This window comes from Aptenodytes patagonicus, chromosome 15 (genome assembly GCF_965638725.1).
Source record: "Aptenodytes patagonicus chromosome 15, bAptPat1.pri.cur, whole genome shotgun sequence".
Classification (NCBI taxonomy): domain Eukaryota; kingdom Metazoa; phylum Chordata; class Aves; order Sphenisciformes; family Spheniscidae; genus Aptenodytes; species Aptenodytes patagonicus.
Window position 1 is genome coordinate 10,991,117 of NC_134963.1, and position 27,091 is coordinate 11,018,207.

Consider the following 27,091-nt stretch of genomic DNA (forward strand, 5'->3'; position numbering starts at 1 on the left):
ATCATTAATTAATAAATTAGTTTGGTAATCATGTGTTGTCTGAAGTACAAGAAACACCCCAAACCCTAAGACGTTTTTGTTAGAATAATTTCTTCAGGCATTTTTTTCAGAACACAATTAGGTAAGACATTAATTCATTGACAATCTGAATAAGTGTATGAAATGTTTATTTTTGCTAGACCATGTATTTCTCTGAAGATAGTAATCATAGCTGTTTTTATTCTTACTGTTTCTTTTCAGAATGACCATTTTCCTTTAAAACATGGAATTCCTTTCAGTCCCAAACTTGTGATGTGTAAAGTGCTCTTCCCCCTGCCCTTCCCACTAGGCACGCAAATGTTAGTGGAACTTGCAGCAGTGATTACCCTCAACTCATCTCTCTGGTAGACTAAAACCAATGGCTGCTTGCTCTTGTGAGCGTACTAAAAATTACTGGGAGGGTTTATGTAGCATATGCCTGCAACTCTCTTCTACTTAAGCAGTGAAGACTCATGAAATTTGTGTACTGTTCCGTATCGACAGTAATTGATCCTAAAAATAGTTTATCACAACGTGGTGTATTCTGTGGAATGGTAGAAACGGGCATTAATACATTAAATAGGGACTTTTATAAATGGGAATTTATTATTTCTACTCACTTCCTCTTACGTTTCTATACGAGGAGTCAAAGTAGTAACATAACTTTTCCACCTTTATAAAAGGTTTGTATTTAAACCCCTAAGAAGGAAGGGCTCTGCAGTTTGCCTTTTACTGCTCATTGGATTTCCAGCTTTGCTTCTACCAGAATATCAGATCAGCTTCTCCAAATATGCTACATTCTTTGCAGGCCTTCTGGTCAAAACTCATTTTCAGCAGTACGAGTGGAGCAGGGTTTAGTATAGCGCTGGCTGTTTACATGTGGTTTTTTTCTTATGCTACAGGCTTGATGTTTGTTTCTGTTACGTATGAACAGAGAACGGATGTCTTAAATTCCAGTGCCTTTCATAAATCCTATCCATACCAGTTTTTCAGCTTGCAATTATATTGGTGATCATTCTGTTTCCTTCATTAATTTATTTATTTAAAAAAAAAAATGGAATTCTTCCCAGGAATAAGTGATCAGATTGTGCCGTCAGCTGTTCTTGGGCTTATCTTAGCATCTGAATTTGAAAACCTTCAGCTCACCTTGTGCGCAAGGGTGTGCACACCCTTGCCTAATGCCACATTCTTCCTTTATAAGGTATATCTCAGTACTGTTTTCTAGACCTGCTTGTTCAGAAACAAGAACACTGGAAAGTTTCAGCGAGGTGAATGCTTAGGGTTCCCCCGCCTCCCCGGCCCCCAAGCCTGAGGCCACAATCAGCACTGGGCGGCTGGCCATCCTGGTGGTAGTGGTCCTGGGGCAGCAGTTGCAAGCAGTGGCTAGCAGTAGTATGAGCTGCCCTGCAGTTCCATGGCAAACAGTATGATTTTACATGTTTTTATGTTGAGATTGGGAGCCTAATTTCATACAGAAACGATCTTGCTAGGAAGCTAACTGTAAATGCTGATCTTGAGCAATGTGATCTTGTATGCTGTTCTTAAGGACTTCCCCAGATACTGTATCAGGAAGAAGTGTGCAGATTTGGAGATCACTTGCCCCAGCACATACACACTATATCATCTTTGAGCCTGCAAAGTCTCCTTTGTGGAGCCAGCTGAAGGTATGGCCAGTTGCTGATAAAGCAGCAGCTGCAGCACACTGTTTTGCAGTGATCATAAACAGCTTTGTATTTTGTTTTGCCAAGGATATTGTGTTTGGTTGAAGTGACTGTTGACATTTGTGCACTTTTTAGTACATCTCCTTTTTTAAACTTAGGTAATAATGATAAAAATCTCCCATCATTTCCACGCCTTTTCTGAGCCCTTGCTGAACTCCTATATGATGCATCCTTTTTAACCTACTTGGTGCTGTTTAAATTATAAGCTCTTTACTGTCAGTCTATTACTTTGAATAGTGCTCAGCACAGCAGGATGCTGTTCTTGGTTGGCATCTATTTCCTAGCATAATACAGTTGATAACGCAAAGCATGGAGCTGCTTGATCTCAGAAGAATCACTCTTCTCTGGGGACTTCTGAACTGTATTTCCAAATCTTTAGGCACAAAACTGGATTTAATCCTGAAGTTCTCTCACCTCTCAAATTACCAGGTGGAATTAAAAGCTTTCCAAGCTTTTAGTAGGTAATATGCTGGACAGAAAATTTGAAGCTTAGGGGACAAGGCAGATTTTTATGTAAACTTTGAGAATCTCTGTGTTTAAACAGGATCAACTCAAATCTTGGAACAAATAAGATATGACAAGACCTGGTTGCTTCACAAACAGTTTAATTTTGACATGATTTGACATAGTACATTCATCCTTGTGAAGGGTTTGGCTTGAGTGACTTGTCATCTGTGACACATTAACTCTGGAAACTAGTTCAGCTCCCCAAAATCCAATATTCACCCCTTTGAGTCCTGACCCTACAAGGACCTCTCTATATTACAGTCAGTGTCTTCTGTCTGCCTGGCCTTTTTTTGGTGCAAAGCAGACCTTGGCGTGTGTGGAAGATTGCAGTTTCTCTTCTAGCTCCTCGGTACACAGTTTTCCATTTGGCATCATGTTTGTTCCCCCATGCAGTGCTGCTCGGCATGTGTATGTTCTAGCCTGTTCCTGTCTCAGCTGGTGCCAGCTCTCACTTTTGTGCGGTCTCAGCTCCTCGGCTTACGTTCCATTTGCAGTACTTGGCTTTTTGCTTCCTTTTACTTGGTCCAAATGATGGATGCACTGAGTGGGACAAAAAAGGAGCTTTCTGCTCTGCTTGTGTGCTTGGCTTCCCCTAGTGAGACACCACGTGCAAAGAAAGCATTGCTTAGATCCTGTGGATAAATGCTGCAGAGTAATCTCCATGGATGTACACAGGAGAGTATGGACAACGTAACTGAATTCCTTCCAGCCTCTGTGAATAATGGGCAAGCTCATATTTCTTTCAGACTTAAACTTGACTGCGTTTGTCCTCTCCGTTTTTTCTGTGTGCCCAACAGGAACAGCAAAACTTGTACTCATGGCACAAAGCTTTTTCTGTGAGTTAGCAGGGCTGTGTTATGCAGGCTGCAGTGACAGTGCTTGTTCAACTAAAACGTAGTTAGAAATGTAAGCAAAATTTCTTCCCCTTCCAATCTCTTAATTTTTGTTCTGAACAATTGTTGAACTGTTTTGATTTAGATCTGCAAAAGTTTACCAATATAAAATGTAGTAGGAGCCATCCAGTATGGCAAACTTCCATTCTGAATTGGTAGCTTGAAGTTTTAAACAACTGAAAATAGTTATGGAATCAGCAGCGTCGGGCAACTTTCTTGATGTATAGCACTATACTTAGACTGTGATTGTGCTAGAGTGAATTAGATAGCAACTGTAAATTGGAAGGAGCTGGGTGAATACTAATCATGACTTGATCCATTTGGAAACAGATTGGAGGATGCTCGTGTCCACCATTCTATAGAATTTGAGGGGAGAAAAAACATTGCACCCCATGAATTTTTTCCTTGAACTAATTTTTCCCTTTTCCCCATCAACTAACAAACAAATTACGTTTCTCGTATAATTGTACAAAGTAAAAGAAAACAGAACTATCTGTCTTGGCCCGTAAAAATACTACTGTTGCTGTTATTGCTTGTGGTTGTAATATCTAGAAGAATAAAGGTTTTGGAAAATAGCTGATCTTCCAAAATTTTATGGCTTTCAGAATATTAAGTATGCACATAAGCAATAAAAATGATAGCTTTTCCTTTCTGAAACACTCAAACATGGTTAGGTTGTGATCTTCTGGCTTAGGTTGTTATCTTAAAGCTTAGTCCATGGTACTATTAATTTATTTTTAAAGATAAAAATATTTTTATAAAGGAAGCAGGAACAGCAAAATACATAGAAAATTCTTCTGCAGAGTATTGAAAAAGTACAATAGAAACCCAGTCCAATTACACCTTTGCCACCAGAATCTGCAATGGCTTTTCATGGCAGTCAAGTGACTTAGAGGCTTGTTAGCATCCCTTTCTTTATTGCCCTGGAAAAACTTGTCATCGTTGCTTTTCTCAGAGACCAAAAATTCAAGTCAAATAGAAGCAATTTAATACTTGAAGAGCACCAGTTTATTAAGCAGCTGTCAGTGTTGGGCTTGAAGGAGAAGTAACTTGTGGTGGCTGCTTTCTGCCTCTTCAGTCCTGCCTGGTTTCAGCAGGGAGTCTGCTGACACGGGCAGATGCTGAGGAAGGAATTGAGTGTCCTGCTTCCTGGGTGAGGACTGATTGAACTCACTTTTTGTGGGATCTGTGTAGCTATTTTTCAAAGCAACTGGCAGAAATTCTGTCAATTTAAGATGTTAGCCCAAGTAACCCTTTCTTAACCTCGCATGTTAAAACCTGTGAACTTCTGTTTTATTCCTGGGGGAGGGAAATTGTTAAGTCCTTGTGGGCGTTCTGTTTAGCCGTCGAGGGTCAGCCATATGGTGTTGCATCTGCTCTCACTTCTGAAAGGGAATGAATTTTTCGTGCGTTTGTTTCTTACTGGTTCTTTGGGTTTCGTTGTTACCATTTAATGCCATGGGAAAATAGAGCTTCCCATGCTGGGCTCAGTTCATCTTTGATAAAGCATTCTACATTAGTTAGCGTTATTTTTAAAGTCTTACTATCATTAAAGATTTGCTTTTTTAGTGTCTCAGTATTGCTCTGAAAATCATAGTGTAAATACTGCTACTGAACCGTTAGGATTAAGAATAGTGAAATTCTAAAACTAAAAATAGGTTGGCCTTTAAAGTAATGAAAAATAATCGGTGATCTTCACTGTCAAATTATTTTACCATTTAGTGTCCTTTGAAACGTACACTGACTGAATTTCTTGGCACTAACTTCTTGCCTGTGATAAATAGCTTATTCTAATATTGAACAGTAGGATTACTACTTTATTCCTGTAAGGCCACGTGAGTGTATTATGCACAGCCATTTCTTAATGGGTGATCTCTATAGACATGTAATTCCTAGGATAATGTGATAATTAAATATCCCTTGCTTATCCCATTAACCCAGGGCAAACTCAGTATGCTAGAACCAGATGAATGCAAAGCTACTCTGCTGTTCCTGGGCTCCAGCTAGTGATTTTTTTGCTCATTGGTGCTAACATTTGTTCCAAGGAGTGCATTGTTTGATGGTGGGTCTTCTGGAGGTCTTTCCCCCCAGGTAATACAGCGAACAGTCCCCGACTCTGGGTTTAAATTACCATGAAATTGCTGTGAACCTCTTGCTTTTTAAAGATAGTCTGAAAGAGAAAGTTTTAATGATGTAGTTTTGAATGTTTTTTCAAAAGATGTAGTTAAACCTGTTGAAGAAGACTACGTAGCTCCTCTTTATTTGGGACCATGACTGGTTTATTTGGTTTAGCTAGGCTCAATAGAGCTAATCAGCTTTAAAGGAAAATAAGCTGATTTTTTATAAAGAAATGAATGTCTGCATAGCTCTTCGTGCTGGTTAAACTCTATTACCTTTAATAACATCTAGTAGTGTTAAATAACATACTAGTAGATATTTCTAATGCTTACATTCTTGGGTTCCTAATTTTTCTCTTTTTAAGGTTAATCCCTTGTTTCCAGATTAATCTTTCTCGGTGCTCATCTCTGTCTTTCTCAAAGGTTTCTCCCCATCCTGTAGCGTCTCCACCTGAACTGTGCGCTCCTTATTTACTCCTGGTAGGCATGTGGAGCCTCCCAGCCCCTTTTCTGGAATAACGTCTTGCACTGTGTTCTTCCTAAGTTATTGAATCCAGTTGTGAGGTATGCCCATTAGAAGCCCTGACACTGAGATGAGGGTGTGTATGTTTTTTGTTTCAGAAATAATGAACTAACATTTCCTTTAGAAGCTTGAGAGTGAATGAAAAACCTTGTTCTTCTGGCTGAAGATAGGTTTCCTTTCCTGGTTTTAATTTTGTCCTAGATCTCAGAGAATGTGTTGGAAAACGTATTGGAGAAGTTGTCTTATACCCTTGAACATACAACTGAGAAACAAAGCAGCTGGAGAGTGGGTAGTTCTGTAAACAGGAACAGATAAAACGCACTGGGGATGATGCATTTGCTGCAGCGATTGAAATGATGAGCGTCAAGTCCTGTGTACAACTGCAGGCTGTTGAGAATCTGCCAAAATATTTAGCTTACTCTGCAAGACTCATGTAATGGCTTGTTGGTTCTTTTCAATTGTAGGTATTTCAGTTATGTACCATGTAAAATGGCCAAGGTGTTGTTGCAGGGATCTACCGTCTTTGTTTACCTATGTTATTTATCATATATGTCTTGAATTAAAACCCAGAGAAAGTTTAATAAAATGAAATCTGCCTTTGCTTGCATCTTTCACTGGTACTGACTATTTCTTCTGGTCCCCAGGCTTGACAGGGGACCAGCGAACTTACCATGGGAAGGAGAATGTGGACTCCAGGCACAATCGAGGGAGAGGAGGAGAGGCAACCCGCTTTCACACCGTCAATGTGGCACAGCCTGTCCGATTTAGCAGTAAGTTGCAGACTGGGAAATCTGGGCCATCTTTCTGCTAATTAATTTAGCAATTTAGGCTATTTTTTTTAAGGAGAAATTAATAGATTTTTCTCTTGCATAGCTTTTTTGACCAGATTTTATTCATGTGCAGTGCTTTTTAAGGTTTTTGTACATTCCTTTTATATGCGTCCTGTTATATTGCATAGTTTATATAGCAGGCCAATACATGCAAAGAATTCTACTTCCCTAGTAATCCTGTTTTTGTGAAACCAGAGGTGCAATTTCCTGTTATAACTCATTGCAATTACAGAAAACTAAGCCCATGGTTTAAGTGATGGTTTCATCCTGCAGCAGGGGTGGTAGTCTAGCCCTTGTCTCTTGATGTGAGCTTGCATGTAGGATTGTTCCCCTGGAAAGTGGGGGGGACGGGGGGCGGACCAAAATTGATTGCTCTTGATTGAAGTAATTTGGAAGATGATCTTAAAGACGTTGCACTATTATTAGTTAATTAAGTGCATCTCTGATGTTGTGAGTTTTGTATCCTTTTTAATAGGAAAAATATTCTTTAGGAATAAAAATATTCTTTAGGGAGTGGGGAACTTAAGGAAATTCTTCACTTGCTTCTCTGAAGACTGTCAAGGAAGTATGTAGCGCTTGAATGGGTTTCGCCATGTTACGCCCACCAATCAATCGGGAATCTTCAAAAATATCACTTCAGTGGCATCCTGCCCTCTCACCTGCAGCACTGCTAGTGCCACTGTCAGCATCCTAGTCCCTGCCTTATCGAAAGCGTTGTAAATGTCCTGCAAGTGTCCTTCCCACTGATCATAGCTCGTAGTGACTGCTGCCTCTGAATCTCTCCAGGCCCAAAACATCTAAGTCTCCCCTGCCTTCTCCCTCTTATCTTGGTTCCCTCTTTGCTCCAGGGATCATCCAGTGATTTGGGAATGGGAGACAGCACTGATTAGCCTTGGCGAGAGGGATGGGACAGGTTAAGAAGACGACATGGGGGGAAGACAGTATAGCAGTAATTGGGAACAATTGCTTTGGACTATGGTGATCTTCTGAAAAAGACAAGTGATTAGCAAAAGTAAAAATTCACCTCTTCGTTGATTTCCCTGGTCGTGTCCCCCCCCCCGGCTTGAGGACAAAAATGCTTATTAAAATAGGTATTTTCATTTGTCACGGATTCCAGTAGCTAAATTATGTTAATAAAATTTATAGAGGACAATAAAGCAATTTAGAAATTGATACAGCAATATCTAATGCTCTGCAGTCTGATTGATACTGTATTCTGTCCCATCTTAGTGATGTGAACAGTCGATCTGAAAAGATCCCATATAAATGGAGAATAAGGAAAGATGTTTAATTAAAGGGCTTCAAATCTAAGTTTGTATATCATTATTTGATGATAAAGATAACTGTTTCTGAAGGGAATAAAGAGGCTTGAGAACAGGAACTCTGTGAATGCATGCAACGAACATAAAACAGTTTGTGAATTTAAAGTTGCTTGCTTACGTGTTGTGCAAAATTAATACTGCAAATGCAGGTGCTAAAATCATATTTCCTGTCTGTTTTAAATTTCATCCGCCTGTCTCTGTGATTCTATTAGCTACCCATCACCCCTAAGAATGCCAGTCAAAAGCCCATGGGCCTGTTTCATCCAGAAATGCCTCAAGGCTTTTGTTGCATATTCCCTCCATTGAGTTAACTGAGAGAAAGCAGAGAAAGCAGTTCACACCATCACCTTCTTGCTTCTTGAATATCCACTTTGCAGTGATGTTTTTCCAAAGCAAACAACATTTGCCCCAGAACCCCCATTGTCTTTAGTGATTGACTATGGGAGCAGGAGTACGTGAATACTACTGAGACTGTTTGTAAAAGTAGGTTGAAAACTTCACAGCAAGTTGGGTGTATTGCTAACCACCTAATAGAAAGACAGAATCATTAAATTGGCCACCTCTGGTTTTTTTTCTTCCTGCTCTTGCTGCTTGTTTTGACTTGGATTGATCGAACTGATTGGATTTATAAAGATGTGCAGGGAAATATCTTCCACAGTAGATCGTCAGTCTTAATTAAAGACTTTAAAGGCTGTCACAGTGCAATGGAACATTACTAGGAGTTGCATCTTTTTAAATACATTTTTTTTAAATTTTCCTTTATCAAAAGCTCTAGTAAAGTAAGTCATCTGTGATCAGTAATGCATGCATCTCCTCCTGGTGAGGTGAAGTATACACAGTATGTTGTGTGTACACATCCAAGTGATTATGCATTGCATTGTCATAAACTGATTAGGATGCATTATCCTGAAGATCCTAATTTGGGGGGAATGGTTTCCCTTCTATTCTTCATGTTTCCTAGGAAAGTGCCCAACAGGATGGCACCACTATGAGGGCACAGCCAGCTGTTATAAAGTGTATTTAAATGGGGAGAACTACTGGGACGCCGTGCAGACATGTCAGCGGGTGAATGGATCCCTCGCCACCTTCACTGCAGACCAGGAGCTAAGGTTCATCCTGGCACAGGAGTGGGACTTGGAAGAAAAAACATTTGTAAGGAAGGACCAGCGTAGGTGAGTAGGAAGGAAAGGACAAAGATCTTATATTGCATGAGAATGGTTTGTGTGTGATACAAATGCTGGTAGTCCAGTTTGCTTAGAAAATCTAATGGTAAAATTGACTTCGGGTTGATAACCCAGTATGACCATGCTGGTTGACTGTTTGGCAGTGGCCATCTCTATTTTATATTTTAATTAACATTAACAGATAGGCTACAATTCGACAGAATCTTTTTTATCTTCAGGCTGTCTCAGCAACGTACTAGTATTCTTGAACTGCAACAGGGAAGATGAAGTTTACAATGACTTACTACTGCACTACCCTGTATAGAAATAATTCTTTAAATTTTTCAACAGAATTTTTGTTTCCATTAAGTACCAGTAGCTCTAACAAAGACTGCAAGTTTGAGATAAGAATGAAATAAAAAGCCATTTTGAATTGCAAGAACTATGTTCTGGTGGCTTTAGATATTTCATTCTGTTGGTTCATAACAAACATAATTCCTTTTTTTTGCCTTTTTTTTTTTTTTTTTTTTGTCAGTCTTATGGGCTGCCATGACAGATCACCAGGAGTGGTTCATTAATGGTGTATTTCTGTCTCTGGAGAGTTAGATGGTTTGACCTGGAACAGTCTGACATAAGTTGCATATGTTTATAAAATATTTGACTTCTGGATGCTTTTGTGTGGTTTTTGGGTTCCAGATACTGAAGTGCTGCCATAACAACAGAATAAGGTGCTTATTATGAGTATAAATAAAAGACATGGTGAGTTATTGTTTGTAAACATAGAAAACTATCAAGTATTTTCCTCTATTCCTCAACTGTAGTCTCTCCACATTGCCAGCGTATGGGCTGAAATGTTAAGGAAAAAGTCATCAGAATGTTTTGAAAGTTAGCTTTTAAGTATAAAAACATTGGAAGGTTCTGTGTAATTTATTTTAATTTGTTTGCACATTTTTGGCTTGTATCTTTAGAATCTAACTTGATTTCTTTGTAGGTTCTGGGTTGGATATCAGTATGTGATCACCAATCGAAATCACTCTCTAGAAGGTCACTGGGAAGTAGCTTATAAAGGTAGGCCTCTCAAATTATTACTTAGTTAAATGGCCCGTGGAAACTGTCTTACAGTATGAATATTATTTGCAAGAACAACATAACTTCTTTCAGTGACAATGTTGAAATAGTGTAGGGGAACTGCTTTGTTTTACAGTATCAGAACAGAAGAGTCTAATACTCGATACACATGTCTTATTTTCAAGTGTAAGAAGTTTCATAGTTTTTCACATTGACGTCTTGTGGAAAGAACGTGTTTTTCAGTTTATTTGGGCTTTCTCCTTGATTAAACTGAGAAAAAGGAAACTACTCTGTAGTTTCTCATTCTTTGCAGTGAACGTCTAGCTGAACTGTATTTGCATAGACTAGTGTAGGATATTGGGGGGTTTTAGCTTTTTAAAAATGGGTAGATTTTTATATACTTAAAAAAATAATCTTGAATTTTGCAGAATTATCCAGGTTTTTTTCATTTTAAAGTACTTCAGATAGTTTACTTAGACCAAGACAAAATTTGCCTAATCCCAGAAATAAATCCCAGTTTATATGAAAAACTGAACATTAATCTGATAGGCATCACAGGCTGAACTTTTCAATTGCAGAACAAGAAGCTCCCTCTACTGAAAATGCAAAGTTATGTTTCTACACCTTTTATTTTTAACTAATTCAGTTGAGGGATTAGTTAATCTTAAAGCCATTATATGAACTCTTACGTGTAGAATTGAATGTCTAAATGCTGTACTGGTTTAGGTAATGGAAAATTTAAAACAAAGGGGTTTTTTTTTTAAGCATCAGCACTGTGAATTCCAGTGTAGCATTTGAAAACTAATCTGAATAGTTTTCTCATATACAATTTTCAGTAATGGAAAATCTGGAAGGAAAACTGTCCGTTAGGTACAGATACGTAATTGTGAACAGAATTTTACTACAGTAGGTTCTTGAAAAATACTTCCTTTGACACATGAGAAGTAGTAGAACCCTGCGTAGCTTTCTAATGACAGTACTTGTTTACTGTGCTGCCATGCACAAAAATATTGATTTCTTTTGTCATTTAAGTTAACAGAGTTGACTGAATATTCAGAGGAAACTGCTCCTTCTTCTGGAGGCAGGAACATTTTCATTAGTTCCTTAAAGTAAAGCACCTAAAGATGTATTTGCACAACAGGGGAAAGGGCGGGAGGAAAGTCCAACTTTTTCTCATAATAGGGATTTATGGTCTGGACAAAACTGTTTATATAGGTGGGTTTCTCTTGTGAAGCCTAAGGAAGAAAAAAAACATTCTCCTTAAAAGAACCTTTCTTTGCCCTTTGGAAAGTTGACTGCACTGCCATCTGCTGACAAAATGTTTACGACCAGGGAGGCATAAATTATAGAAAAATCACGGTACCTGTTTTTATCGTAAGTTTTATTTGATTTGATGCATTATATAAATTTAAGCCTTCTCAATACCATATATTCTTTTTTTTGCAAGCTTTCTATTTAATAAAGAGATACCTATATGAAATAAAATACATAGTAGTACATAGTAGCATTCATTAGCTTCTGAAAAACTTTGCTTAAGCTTCACTGACTTGTAGTGAGGCAGACTCTGAATTCCTAGTATTGGTTTGAAAAGTGATTTGGAGTCGTATAGCTTGGAAATGTTAATCTATTATTGGGAGATGTGGAAGATAAGCCCTCAAAAAAATGATAGCAGAACCTAGTTGCATTTAAAAAAATAAACAAGAAAACATCATGCCTAACAGTGTTTGAAAGGACCATCATGTGAGAAAACTGCATAATATGCTTACTGCAAGAGCTGTTAAAATCAATGTTTAAGCACACAGATTTGGAAAGTAGGCTTCTGAAAACATATAAAATAAGCTGATTTTCACAATTGCTGTGTCTTGGTCTCCCGTTAATCTCTGCAACTTTGCATACCAGCAGATTTAATGGTGAAGTGAGTCACTGGTCAGAAACAACATTTTAAAAGTTATAAAATGCCCTCAACGCCTCTTGCACTGTTTGGAACCTGTCACAATACAGTGTCTTAACAATTACGTGAGTTGGAAGGACCAAATAGTCCATACCACCATGGCAGCAGCAGAAGCGGCGTTGCAGCCTTGTTCTCTGCATAGCACTACTCTGCACTCTGAATGAGCAGCGTGAGATATGGGGGAGCAGCTCTGCAGTGCGCTGCACGAGATAGACGTACACACATCTTTGGAAACACTAGTAGATGCTTGGAGTGCCAGGTACAAGATTGGTATGGGTTCTTGCTCCACCAGTAGCAAGCATGGCCAAACTCAGCGTTGTTTGAAGGGGTGCATAATTATTGGCAGGCAAACACCATGGGACTCTGGAAAGCAGCACTTGTAGAGATATCAGAACATCACTCCTACTGGTGCAGAATGACAAAATTACCCAGTACTTTGAAAACAGCAGCCTCTTCTCTCTGTGAGTCACCCCTTCCCTCCCTGCTGTCTGCCTTCCCCCGGAGGCATGTTGCTAATGGAAGCTAAAGCTAGAGGACAGTAGCCTTGTAGCAGGGTCGCTGTGCATGAAATGAGTGACATTACAGACCCTTTCTAAAGTTTTGCATACCCGCAGGCTGCTTATACCAATGCATCTTGTTCTAGGCTCTTCAGAAGTATTTTTACCCCCTGACCCTATCTTCGGTACGGCTATGTCTGAAAATGAAAACGTTCTTTGTGCCCAGCTTCAGTGTTTCCATTTTCCTACCCTTCGGCACCATGGTTTACACAGCTGGTATGCTGAAAACTGCTATGAGAAATCTTCATTCCTCTGCAAAAGGAGTAAGTTGGTTTTAGTGCAGTGTTAACTGTGTTGTGTGTTTAAATATGCGTATAACAAATATGGGGAAATTGGTTAGTTATCCTTTCTACCTTTTGCCCAGTGAATTAAAAAAAAAAAAGGGGGGGGGGAGTTAAATTTCTGCTTGGTTTAAATAAATAAGAGCATCCTAATGTGTGGTTGTCAGCCACAGTACAGATTTTCACTAAAAAAATGATTGTTAAACAGCTATATCAGCCCCAAAATAAAGTATACTTGGAAAAAAAAAAAATCTAAAAAAACCCCCGCGCCTTATTAGTAAATATCACTCTTAAATTATTAACTTCACATGAAAATGAGGAAACACTTATTTCTGGTTTATTTTGAATATAGCAAATTCTATTAAATTCTTTCCAGCCAATTATTAGAACTAGGGGGAAAAAAAAGGCAAGTGGAGCTACTGACTTAATTTGGAAAAAAATGGCTTTCATTCTGTATCTTGCATTTCTTTACTCCAAAAGGCTTTATACCAACAGAGGTATTGGCAGTATTTTCAGGTAATATTTAAGATACCTGATATGGATGGTGCTCCTTTGCAAGAAGGAGAAAAGTTGTTGAACTTTTACTGCAGTTCTTGAAGTTTCTCTAGGTTTTTTTTTTCTTTAAAGCAGGAAAAAGACTTACAGAATGGCAAGGGAGGAAAATTCAGCCCTTCTTTGCCAGCTTTTGCACCTGAAATATTGAAAATTAGGAAGACAGGATATTGCCTTGTCTACCTTGAGATATAATAAAATCTTGGAATCTGATATTGAAGGGCATGTGTTTAGGCGATAGCTCTGCCAAAACGTTAACCAGAGGGTGAGGCTATCAGATGTATAACTTAAGCAGAAGAATGCTGTGTCCAATTTCGGGCCTCGCAGTGCAAGAAAAATGTTGACAAGACCTTGACAAATTGAGGTGAGTTCAGTGGGGGCCAGCAAGATGGTGATGTGGGCTGAAGCACCTGTTTGAGGTGAGGCAGTGGGAATGGGGCTCCTTCAGCCTGGAGAAAGGAAGGCTTCCAGGGGACCTGATAGCAGCCTGCCAGTAGTTACAAGGAGGTTATCAAGGTGATGGAGCCAGGCTGTTTACAGTGGTGCGTGGCAGGAGTCAAGGGACTTTAAGTTGAAACAAGAGATTTGAACTGATGCCAGGGAAAACTGTTTAATCGTGAGGGTAGTCAAGAGTGGAACAGACTCCCAGGGAGGTTGTGCAGCCTCTATCCTCGGAGGTTTTTATGACCAGGTTAGATAAAACCCTGAGCAACCTGTTGGGACGTCATAGCTGACCCTGCTTTGAACAGGAGATTGAGCTGGAGACCTCCTCGGGTCTCTTTGAGTCTGAACTTTCCTGTGGACCTTCCCAGCTGACCTGTGCGTAGGTGGAGGGGGCAGGCCACTCTCCCTTGAGCAGCTGCTTCAGCTGGCAGCTCCCAGCGCTGTCTGTGTTTCCTCTTTCTGGTTTTGGTACCTGCCTTTAGGTCAGTGGGAGGAAAGGACAGTGGACAGAAGACACCTAAACTTCCTCCACTGGGCAGGGGTCAAGATGCAGCTAGGGCATTAGAAGTACTATTGCCTGGCTTCCTTTTTTAGGCCTGGCCTGTAAGAGTGTCCTTCAGGTTTGGTCCAGGGAAGATCCAGCTTTTCCTAAGTACCAGGAGAGAGGGAGGGAGCTGCAGCAGGCATTGACAGTGAAGCTTAAACTTCTCAGACCACTTGCTTTCCTGTGTCTTGGAGAGGATGCCTGAAAGCGTGTCAATTCCATTAAATACTTAAAACTCACTTTTATCAATTTTGAGCAGTAAATCATCCCTGCATGCCTCTAGACTATCCATTATCTTCCCCACTCCTTGGAGATCCCTTTTCAAAGTTGCTTTAATGTGAAGGCATGACTTTTAACTGGTGTTATGCTTATGTTTAAAAATCACTTAATGTAACAGAATAAACTGGACTCCTGTCTGGCAGGCTCACAGACACTTGGATATTGATGTGTGTTTCTGTTCTAGGCCAGACTTGCGTTGATATCAAAGACAACATTGTTGATGAAGGCTACTATTTCACTCCAAAAGGGAATGATCCCTGTTTGAGCTGCACATGTCACAACGGTGAACCTGAAATGTGCGTGGCTGCTTTGTGTGAACGGCCCCAGGGGTGTCAGCAGTATCGCAAAGACCCTAAGGAGTGCTGCAAATTTACATGTTTAGACCCAGGTAAGAGTTGACTGCTACAGTTTTGTCAAGAAAAATGAGTTCAGTGCTCAACTTGGTTATCTTTGGGTATAACTTTGTTTTAAATGATGCATCCCTTCAGACATTGCTGGGTACAAACACCCTGTGGGGAAAGATCTCAAATCACAGGAAATGAAACACTTCAGACTGTGGCTAGAAATAATTAGTCATCCTTGATGCTACTTATATAGGAGAAGCAGTAGCTTATTTTCTGTATAGAGGTTGACACTACTGTGGATTTTTAGTAGAGTGTCTTGCGTGGTTCCTTTATCATGTTTAGTTGTTATGAAAAGACTTCTCTCTTGAACACTAATTAAGCATCTTTTTCTGGACTTGAGCATTTATGTGTGTGGAAGTTTGCATGCAGGGATCACATGGGAAGCAAAGTTTATAAATTATGTAGAGTTTCAGTAATAATCAGGACATGCAACCTTGCTTATTGGATTTGGCATCTCAGTGCAGCTTCTTGTTTTGGATCAGTAAAGTCTTCAGTTGACTCTGACTGAACTGTTTGTCAGTCACCATTTGGGGATTTAGATTTTGGGGGGGTTATTTTTCTGTAAAGAGACTTGCGAAAAGAAATGTATCTTACTTGGAATTTACTGTGAGGGTGGTCAAATACTGGAGCAGATTGCTTGTAGAGTCTCCATCTGTGGGGATATTCAGCACCTGATTGGACTCTGTGCTGGGCAGCCTGCTCTAGCTTGACTCTGCTTGCGCAGGGGTTAGACTGGATGATCTCAGGACGTCCCATCCAACCTCAACCATTCTGCGATACTGTTATTTCCTGGTATTTTAAAAGAACATAATCTTATCTGAGTGCGCTAAGAAACTATTGTTCTGAACTCCTATGGAAAACATGAAAGGTCAACTCTTGCCATCAGAGGCTTCTATTTCAGCCTGTTACAAAAAAGGGGTGCTTATTGGCTTCCAAATTTGCAGTCTTTCTTATTTGTCTTAACTACAGAAGTTAATCATTAAAGGCCACTGGCTCCTCCTTGCTGTCATTCACATTCCTTCTGAGGGTTAAGCTTAACAGATGTTTCTAGCTAGTGTTGCAGGTTGGTCAGTGAGAGTGGGGAAAAAGCAGGAGTCTTCCTCCCACTTTTATCAGCAGAGTTAAGACTTTGTCTTCATGTTTTTATCTTCAGGAACAGTGTCAGAAAAGTGTCATCCGGCAGACAGGATAAGATGGCCTGGGATAACCTCGTGCCATGTTCTTTAATCCTTGCTTATTGCTGTGGGTCTTAACAATTTCATGAATACTGATTTGAAGAGTGTATTTTACCACATCCTTTCTGATCCTTAAGCTCTTCTTTCTGTACTGATGTTAAATAAGACTGTTTCATTATACTCTTGCCTGAAGTGTTCTGGTTTTTTTAGTAACTTAGTTTTTGAGAGAAGAATCATCAAGCAGTTGTCAAACTTCCTTCATAATGAAGTTACTTCAGCTAGTGATAAACACTGAAATTTTTAAATTAAGCATTTCAGTTTTCCTTCTGGGTGTTTATAAATGACTATTCCAGATGACAAAATTAATGAATTACTTTCTTTAATCAGCATGTATTTATCTTTTCCAATTCTTACATATATCTCCCCTAAGCTCTGTTGCAAAGGAAAGAAAACAGTTTACTAATCAACAGTAAGTAAATTAATCACCCAAGGAGAGACTGGGGGGAAATAAATCCTGCTGTTGGGTTGGCAGGTAATCAGCTCTCACAGTGTGAGTGGGTGAGCAATGATTACAAGTGGATAACGAATATTACTCAAGGACTTGGTAGTAGGGGAATTTTTCAGTGGTAGGAGTAAGCTGAGCAATCACAGCTATACTCTCTTGAAAGATGTTTCTCCTCATTTAGGTGAAGATAAATAGCAGTGGAAAATCTTTCATGTACTAATGCTGAAACTGAGGTAGTCTGTCTGTTGCTGCTCCATGGATGTGTGGTAGAAAATATTTTTTTTCTGTGGCTCTTGTTTAGACAGACCCACAACTCTTATTTGTGGAAAAAGTAATAAAAGAAATAAAATACTTTGAAAGAGCTGATGGTGCAGAAGCTTTCCTAGTGACAAAACTGGTGCAGTTACAGGGTATTACTACCGTTTTGAGTGTAAAACAGACTTTCTGAAATAATCTGTTTGTATTTATGTGGGTTGGAAATCTCTGTGATGACTTACCTTGTTCTGTACAAGCTGGGTCTTTGTCTTTTTCTTAATCTAGGACATTACTTGACAATAGTTTATCCAGCCAAACAGGTTGAACATTAGGAGCTCTCACAGGCAGGGAGCAGTGTGATAGAGGCCCAAGACGCCCCAGAAGGTCCAAGAATTGCAGTTGTAGCTGGCCTAAAGAGAGTATGTGGAAGTCAGGCATTCTGCCTACAAGATTGCGTCATGCTTGCCTGTGTGTATATTTTACTTAAGTCACTTTATTTAAGGCAGTTATTAGCACTAATTTATGATGTTCATGAAGTCAGCATTGCCATAAAATGGAGGAGGAACAATGGCAGGTCTGTGGTGTTCAGGAGGGTGTGTTGGTTGGTAGGTGCGTGACTGCATCAGTTTAAGCTCTGACAGTAAGAGTTGCTAAAAGGTTTGACAGCACAGAGGCTTTTGTACTGCACAGCCAGATTTGAGAGGGTGTGATGTTCGAGCTCTATGCATAGTGCACTATTAAATGAATTTCTTGTTGCCAAGAATGCATTATGTAATAAACACCAGCCTGTTAGCCATGTACTTTAACGATGTATAAATTAGGTGGATTTTTCTGTTACTAGCATTTGTAGCAAGTCAGTACTTACAATTTTTGTGAGGCTTTTAGCTTTCTTTTGTAAGGAATCTTTGATACAGCTTTAGCTGCTGTTAGTGAAAGGAAACGTATTGAGAGAGCTCTTGCGACTGTGGTGGGTGTGGGAAAGGAGAGGTGGCCAGGATCTGGCTGGTTGCTCTAGGAAGCGCGGTGGCACTGCGGTGGCTGGGGAGAGGGGTTTGTACCTGGTTGTGTCCTGTAGCAGGAGGTGGCCAGGTTGTGCAGCCACTTCATCTGTTTCTTATCCCCACCTAACCTGGGTGCGTTTCTCATTCTGAGCTCTTGAACGGGAAATTGGTGCGAAGAACACAGCACAGTCATTTTTGGGTCATTTTTCTTTGTGTAGAGTATCTTTACGTGCGCATGCTACTTAAGCACAACCAAGTGTGATTAGTTGAATTGTGAACCTCTCATGTCTGGCACTGGTAGAACGGTAATAATTTGCTCACAACAGCCTTCCAAGTGTGGATCTGGTTAGCAATGGTGTAGAGCTCTCAAAGTCCTAAGCTCCTCGGTCTGTTTCGTGTTCTGCCACTTGCTTTCTATGTGATTCTAGGAAAAGATTTAATTCCTGTTTACCTTAACCTCTTCAGTTCCTGAAAGATGATTATCATGTTGATTCACCTTTTTAAGGTATTTTTAATTCCTATCACTTAATGGTGCTAACCAATGTACCAATGACATACGGAATTTAGATGACCACATATTGGTGATAATGACAGTGTTTAGAGATTTTGTTGTTGGAAATGTAAAAGTTAAGCTGTCCAGAAGTCATGTAGAAACAGTGTGTAGATAATGCCAGTTCTCAGGCCTTTCCCATAGCTTCCAGGCCTGCTGTCCTCTTTCGTATAACATCATCAGCCATGCCAGGGAGACAAGTGGATGTGCAAAATGCTGTTAACCTTTCCTTTTTCCTGTTTTCAGAGACCTGAAGCCTTCAACATTTTGTCCCTTTTGCTGATTAAGATATTTTTAGAAATGTTTAGATCATCTTGCAATAAATAAATAAATCACCTGATGATTCATAATTTTCTTACATTTTTGAAATATGGGGAAGTGTTAAACCGGGCTAATGAATCTCCACTCTGCATTTATCTCTCCATTACTGACAGAAGAACCTCAAGAAAAATGAATCTTGAACAAAAGTAACAGGCTTCTTTTTACATGTTTTGTGTGACAGATGGCAACAGTTTGTTTGACTCAATGGCCGGTGGAATGCGTCTGATCGTTAGCTGCATTTCCTCCTTCCTCATCCTCTCTCTGCTGCTTTTCATGGTCCACCGGCTACGCCAGAGGCGGAGAGAGCGCATAGAGTCTTTGATTGGAGCAAATTGTAAGTAGCCTGTATCTGTAACAAGTCTTGATTTAAGTAGTGTATGTGCTTCAGAATAGAGAGAGCAGAAGAAATAACAAATCTGTGGAAAACATCAGTGGAAGTCTGGTTATAGATTCTAGTCAGTACTGTACCCAAATGTAGCTCTGCACTGGCTGCCTGAACTGGTCATGATTTGTACAAGTTTTGGTTCTCTGAACCACTCCACATTCGAAGAAAAAACTTTTTTATATCAACACTTACCTTGTGCCTCGTGCTTATTGTTGACAGATTGATGTACGTAAAGGTGAGAAATGTCATGGTCTTGCTTGACTATGCCTGTGTGTCTTGGTAGGTTCTTCAAACTTGAACTTTTTTAGCCGATAATGGAAAAATATTTTTTGTTTGTATGTGGTCCAAATCTGAAATAACTTCTATGTGTGAATGATCTCCTTAGTTTGAAGAGGTTAGATTCAAATAGATGCGATGCAGGACAAACAGGCTGGGAGCAGGTGGGCCTGGGTATCGTTGTGTAACTGCAGTAAGTTGACTTGTATAGGTTATGTAGACTTTTTTAGGTCTTCAGGACACATGAGTTTCTTGGGTGTGAAAAGTGGAAAAAGGTGTTGAGATCTGCCTTAAATTGAAGAAGAAAGCATGGGATAAAGTCGCTTACTTCTTTTTCTTCTCTTGAAATAGTGCACCATTTTAACTTGGGCCGCAGGATGCCTGGTTTTGATTACGGTCCCGATGGTTTTGGAACTGGCCTTACTCCACTGCATCTTTCAGATGATGGGGAAGGTGGGGCATTTCATTTCCATGATCCACCTCCACCCTATACTGCTTACAAGTATCCAGATATTCAACATCCAGATGACCCGCCTCCTCCTTATGAGGCTTCTGTCAATCCAGACAGCATCCTTTGTTCCACTCCAGGTACGCAGGCAATAACTGCTCTTTTCTTCCTCTTTTTCATTTTGGCTAGAGGGTCGATTTTTTTTTTTTTTTTTTTTTTTTTTTTTAAACTAGAATCATGTATTTTAGTAATTGTGATGGGAAAATATATTTCAAGATAAAATCTCCTATTTCTGTGATGGAGGAAGTCTTTTGTTAAAATGTATCATTAAGCTTGTTTTTTCTCAGAGGTTCTTTGGATCACCTAAATTACAAGTGGAATCCATGCTGCAAGCAGTTTAACTCTTAGACCTTACCTTTTTTCAAGCCTTACCTTGGATGGGTTACCTGGTTACCTAGTTTCCACTATGCTGGTACCTTTTCTGGTCTTTTGGAGATAGGTCTGTAGAGATTGGTATTAAAAAGTAGAACAAATGTCAAGTACAAGAGATTTTGAATAAAATATATCCAGAGTCTTCTCTCTTCCCCACTTCCCCCACCCACACCCCCCAAAAATTGACCAAAAATATAACTTTCTAATGATTCACCCAGTGCTCTTCAGTTTTGCAGCTGCGATATTCACATACTGTAGAAATCATTCCAATTTGGGATTTTATAGCAGCATATCTCACAAGATAAGTGAGCCTGATTAGTGCAAGTATCTTATTTATATATCTAAGTTTTATTTTTGCTGCATAATTTTCCTCTTTTGCAGTGTCATCTCTTTTGTGCATTAATGCAAAACCAAGAAAAACTCAGAGCTTCCAGAAATACAGATAGTAAATCTATTTGGAAACATGAAATGATATACTTCACGTTCTGATTCTGCTTGTTTTTTGTCCTTTGCAGATGGAGTTCTTTCTCAGACTGTGCAAAGCAGTCCTCCATCACTAGGAAACTGTGATGTATCCCCACAGCTTACAGAGGGATCGCTTCCTCCCTCAGTTGGTCCTTCTCCAGTGGAGCTGGAAGACTCTGCTGACAGCAGCACCTTTCTTGTTCCTCCTGACACACCGCTAAATGAAAACACACCGGCAGAAACTCTTACGGGCAGCCGTCACAGCCACTGTTCTCTCAATACCATTGTATAAAGGAGTAAAAAGCCGACCGCCGGTCAGAAATAGTTTTAGCAACTGTTTGCACAGATAAACACTAATCCGTGGTTTGAACTTCAGAAGGAATCTCCACTTTGTTTTTTTGAACACTGCTTTTATGTTCTAGATTAGGATTGTGCCTCTCGTTTTTTGGCTGTCGTTATTCATTCACTAATCGGTTATTCCTGTAAATATGGATTGTATAACTGCTCTTTTTTCCCATTGGCTATGGAAAAGAGTGCAGAGAATTCCTTTGACTTCTAAGGAGGTGAAAAGTATGGGTAGTGTTTGGTTGGGTTTGGTTTTTTTTTCTTAACCTGAGAGGAAACAAAATCTACATCAGAAAAAAGCTGCTTGGATTTGGCTGGATACCACTGGACCCAGGGAACAGACGATGGAAAAGGAGGGTGGGGGCAGTCACCATTCAATCAGTTGCTTTCTCTCTTGCTTCAGTGCTACACTTGGAAAAGGCAGAGAAGACGGAACTGCAGGGGAAGGGGCTGGGGGCCTGTTTTACAGAGCAGGAACACTGAGGAGCTGAAACACATGCCACCAAGTAAGAGTTACACAGTATAAAACATTGCGTGTTTTGATTTGCCTTGCTGTTTCAGAACACCGTAGGGACTGGAGGATGAATGATCTACGCAATATGTGACGAGTGGGTACTAAGAAAACTAGGATTTGCAATTACAATTATTTGTTGTTGGTAGCTGCAAAATCTCATGTTGTCAGGTAAACTTCTGGCCCATAAAGAAGACTGGGTCTGTGTAATGCTTGTGTCCCTTTGGTAGAATCCTCATACGTGTTAGGTAGTACTTTAGGGAAGAGATGGGGAGCAATTAACTTTGATGCAGTCTCACTTTCACTATATGAAGCCCCTGTTTGTTATAATCTTATAAGGAAGACTGAGGTATTTTTCTTTGTAGTTTTAACTCCTTTACAGTGAACAGTTGCACAAGACTGTCCTGGATAAAAGACCATTGTTCTTGCTTATTGCATGCTATATTTAGCATGTAAATGTGTTCCCTCACCTCCATTTCACTTCTTTATAGTTCTACAAATACCATTTAAAAACAGTGATCAACACACATGATGTTTAATTCTAATTGGACACTTGTTCCTTATCTGAGTCCCATAAATTGCCAGCCCTATTCTAGGCATTTCCCCCGTGCCTCCCAAACCATTTATCCAGGTCCCACAAGGGGTTATAATGAGGTTAGTGTACTTAAATCAATGAAGCGGTTTGCTTCAGTCTGATATGTCATCTTAAATTTCCCCCTCAGATTGAACTCCTTAAACTAAGTTAATTTACAGATAGCAAAAAGATTCATTCGCTCCCTCACTAAACCCAAAGTCAAGCACTGTTGGTTTTGATAATGCGTGCAAAATAATCTTTACAGGTGATTTTAAATTTAAGTTTGGATTTCAGTGTGCAAATAATTTACCCTTTCCCCCCATACTCCTCTTGCCTCTGCTTCTCCTTGACTTACTGTAGCAGTCAACAGATGAGATGAATTATAAGGAATTTGTAAAGAATGCCCTTTGTGAGTGTTCTCCTGTTACCTTATGAAGGGTACAAGCCTAGAGGGACAGGAAGAAAACACTGCACGGGGATGTGTATGTGGTCTATTTTTCTAGTAATGACGAGAAATCATACTCGTATGACAAATCCTAACCCGCTGTTGTGGTTTCCCAGTGCAGCTGACTCTTTCCCCATTGAATATGCTGCTACTTTCTATTCTGTGTCTTGCCTATAGGCTTATATACTGTACTTGGGGATTGGTCTTGACAATTCAACTCCTTTTGCACAGAAAACTGAGTTTAGTTATTGACATCATATCTGGTGTCTTGACATTCAGACACTTGCTAACAATCTTGAATCCATCAGAGAGCGTGAATCACGGTTCTGGGGTGTGCTGCTGGCACGCAAGTGGGAGGAAGCACTGTTAGGAAGCCTCTCCGCCTGGAGCCGTACCGCCGCCCGCGTCCTGCTCTCTGGTTTGACTGGCTCTAACAGCAGTGGTATGAAACGAGGAGTGATTCTCCACCCTGTGGGATGTCTTACCGTCTCCTCCTCTGAGTTCAAGTTCTGGTCTAATGAAGTGGATGGATAGCAGTAGTCAGAACCATGCGTACAAATTATTGAGCATTTCTGAAGTATGAAAATAAAGCGGGTTTTGTGCATTTTTGAGCACATTCATACGTTTTATACATTGTATGTACTGATTTTTCTTTAGTTTTATAGGTACGAATGTGTGTGTGCGTGTGTGTGTTTCTGGGTGGCGCGTGCAAGAGAGAGAGATATATATATACACACACGCACACTGTATATATATATATACACACTGTAGACTGTAACCTTTGTGCTGTGTCCAGCTAGGTGAAGCTAAGCACTGGGATATAAACTAGGCTCTTAGGGTTAACACTTCTCTCAAGCTGGCTACACTCTGTTGTAGGACAGGCTGTGATAGTGTACACTTAAGTAAGATGCAAAGTCTATGCTACTACAATCTGTTCCTGAAAAATATTTTGTTAGCAGTGCAAAATAGAAAACTTTCAACTTCTTTTGAAGCCAGATGGAATATCTGTTCTTTGTAGTATCCTAGCGCAATAACAAAAGGCCTTTTGGCTTGGTTTAGTCTCTGAAGCTGTGTTTCGTGGCCGAGGTGAACAGATACCTCACACTACTTCTAACACTGCGGGAATCTGTTTGATACTTTTTTTTTTTATTTTACTTTTGGTTCTGTGGTGAATTTTATTTGAAAATAAGCTCTGTTACAACAGGCAACTTCATGGTGGCTCCTGGTTGTAGCTATTCCAAATGGAGGCTTCTTTGTAGAAGTCTCGGTGTGATATTTTCCCCATTGCTTCTGAGCCTTTCCCACTTGTATATTGGCACGGAGGCTGCTATTTTCTCTCTTTTCCCCTATCCTTCTTCATCTTAACTGTAAACAAGGGAAATTTTGCCTTGAACAGAGCAGCTCACTAAGTACAGCTCATTTATGCTTGGTGAGCTTCTAATTTGGCAATAAAATTGTCATTTTTTTTCCCCTTTTTAATGTAGCTTTTTCACATTGAGTACCTTTCTCTTGGAGTAAGAGCCTTTGTAGCAGAAAACGTCACAACTACTCAGACTTCTGGACCAACTGGGGAAGAGTTAAGTTTTCTTGACAGTAGTTGACTCCTCAGCAAACCTTCCTTGCCCTTGGCAAGGTGACTGGTAAGCAGTTTGTCCTGAGCACCAATTACAGAGGGTTGATGCTTGCCTGAGGAAGACCTTTCTGTTTTGATTGCCATTAGATTGATGAGATCTTTGGAGTTATTTTGTGCATTGATTTCCCCCCCCCCCCGCCACCGTTCACTTCTCTGGATGTTTTTCTTAACTACTGGTGCATCCCAAATGTCCCTCCAGACCCAGCGGGGGAGATGGCATTACCACATCATTCCCAGCAGCACGCGTGAGCAGAGTGTGCGTTTCTCTTGGGATGTCCTTGACCGCAGCAGTCGTCGTAAAGTCGCAGCACTCAGTTCTGCGCAGGGCTCGCACCTCCCGTTGTGGCCTCGGACAAAACCGCTCCTCAGATTCCTCATCCTTACGACGTACTGTGGTGCCATATTGAGGTCTCTGCTGTTCCTTCAAGAACAGCCCTAGATACTCGCTTCTATCGGTGTTAGCAGCGATACCCGTACACAGTCTCACAGCAGCCCCTAATTTTTTTACTAGGTGAGTTGTAGAGTATTGTAATGTTAGAAGGACGGCGGGTTTCATTCTGTGCTAGAAGGTCAAAACTGTCATTCAGATGTACAAAGAGCTTGTCTGCGTAATGTTCAGTCTTGTCTAGCTTTGAGCCTCAGACTATTCCTTTACCCATTCATGGCAGGACACTGATGTAGAAGAAGAATGAAGTAGGTGGAAAATTTTTTCTGAAGGGTTAATCTTACAGTCGGCGGGTGCTCAGCCTCCACAGCTGTCACGGCGTGATGGCCTGTTCACATGTCTCTTGAGTTTCACTTAGGAAGAAAACATCTTTGTGACCAGTAATTACTGTTCTTTTCCCATCTAATGTTAAATGAATTTGAAGCCGTTTTTAAAGATGTTTTTATCTTTCAGATGTGGATTTTCAGTGGCAAAGCACTGAAGTTTCAATGTTGCCTCACACAATCCATAACACGCGTCTGTCTTTTTTTTCGTTCTGTTTTGTTTCAGCAACTGAAGCATCTTTTTTTCTCCCTAGCTAAGGAACATGCAATATACAGAAATGTCTTTTAAATTTCCCTTGCAAGTTGGGAGCTGGACCCTAAAATTAGAGCAGATTAGTGTAGAGGAGGCAAATCAAAGTTCATACATTTTGCTTCTGACGTTCCCCAGTTCCAAATGAAATACCTGTTTCTTTGGAATAGATGCTTTCGGCAGTAAAGATCTGCTTCCCCTAACAACAGCCTGCATCACCTGCCTGCTACGGTACGACATAGCTTTAATTTTCCAGTATTGTGCACCTTGAACGTTGAGTGGGTTGGAGTTGGTGCCAGCGGAGATGCTGCGCTTGCAGGCTGCGTGCGTGGCCGTGCTGCGCCATGCCCCAAGTGTCGGGCTGGCGGATGCCTGGGAGGCTGCGAGAGAGAATGTGACGCTGCTGTTTACCTTCTCCTGGAAAATAATTTTAGCCAACGCTGCATTTGCAGGCTTCTCCTGTGTAGTTGGTTTGTGACTGGACTTAACTGTGGCAGTGTATAAAAGATTTTGATATTCTGTGAAATACCATGTAGAATTTAAATTTGATACTATAATAATTCAGTCCCTGTGACACTGGTTTTTTGTTTTAACTTCTTCCTTTGGGGTTGGCACTAATCTTTCTTTTTTCCTCAAGATGCTGTGAGAAACATTTCATCCAAATGCCAAATAAATTGTGTTCTGTAAGAGAAATGGCCTGTTCCAATGTCTCCTGATTTCTGCATCAGTGTGGTTCCTCGGCATTGCAAAGGAAGGTCTTGTTAAATCACGCTTCTGAGCTGTGATCTTGCAGAAAGATCAATAGACGCATTTAACTTCCAGCAGGGAGGCTGCCGAAGTCCCTTTGTGTACAAATTCCAGTGGAATTTACCTATGTTAGTGTAATTTTAAGAAAGTCTTAGCTGAATACCCAAGAAGGTGAAGGGCAGCCTACTCCTGCTGCCCTCTCCAAACCTGTGGGGAAGATGCCAAGCCTCCGGGCAGGAGGTGCAGGTGGTTGTGTTGGATGGGAGGGGTGTTCCGGACCCCCAGCTCCCAGTGTGGGGCAGCAGGGCTCGGGAATGAACCAAGTTGGTCGGAGACTTGACGTGGAGTCGAGGGGGGGGACGGTGTTAGCACTGAGCCATGCTGCCTCCACGCACCCTGCAGGCACCGGGGAGGCTGGTGGAAAAGCCTGACGAGAGGTCCGGCTGTCCTGACCTCTTCAGCTATTCCAAAATTTGAGCTCCAAACTTTTCATCAAATTCCTAAAGGAAGGGTTTGGGTACTGCACCCTTCCCTCAGTTGTGTTTTACACCCCCTGCGTGGTACGGGGGCTGGAGGGAGGACCCTGGGGTGACCTTGGGTGGGCTGGCAGGAGAAGCCTTGGCCGAGGGCCGTGTTTTGGGGCGTGCAGGGGGTTTCCCGTCCGGCGCCGGGACCCGTCTGTCTTGTGGGGAGATGTACAGCAGATGGCGTTTCTGCTCAAACCAACCCCGAGCTGCTTTACATCGCGGGCGATTGCAGTTCCCTTTGGAGCTGCGGGGAAACAAAATGAGCTGGGTGTGCAGTGCGAGAGCAGCTCGCCTGTCCCCCAGT

General features: G+C 40.7%; 1 protein-coding gene across 4 annotated transcripts in view; it reads left to right on the plus strand.

Annotated features, from left to right (window-relative positions):
• The window catches only part of DGCR2 (DiGeorge syndrome critical region gene 2), a 50,378-nt gene extending 24,172 nt beyond the window's left edge, over positions 1-26,206 (plus strand). For 2 of the 4 annotated variants that reach the window (XM_076352862.1, XM_076352864.1), the window contains 8 exons: positions 6,424-6,549; positions 8,884-9,103; positions 10,086-10,162; positions 12,757-12,933; positions 14,955-15,158; positions 19,163-19,315; positions 19,994-20,230; positions 21,038-26,206. In XM_076352862.1, the coding sequence (XP_076208977.1) occupies positions 6,424-6,549; positions 8,884-9,103; positions 10,086-10,162; positions 12,757-12,933; positions 14,955-15,158; positions 19,163-19,315; positions 19,994-20,230; positions 21,038-21,279 (1,436 nt within the window). In that variant the 3' untranslated portion in view covers positions 21,280-26,206. The remainder of the gene's footprint in view (positions 1-6,423; positions 6,550-8,883; positions 9,104-10,085; positions 10,163-12,756; positions 12,934-14,954; positions 15,159-19,162; positions 19,316-19,993; positions 20,231-21,037) is intronic. The other 2 variants (XM_076352863.1, XM_076352866.1) reach the window with 1 other exon arrangement.
• Positions 26,207-27,091: the final 885 nt, after the last annotated feature.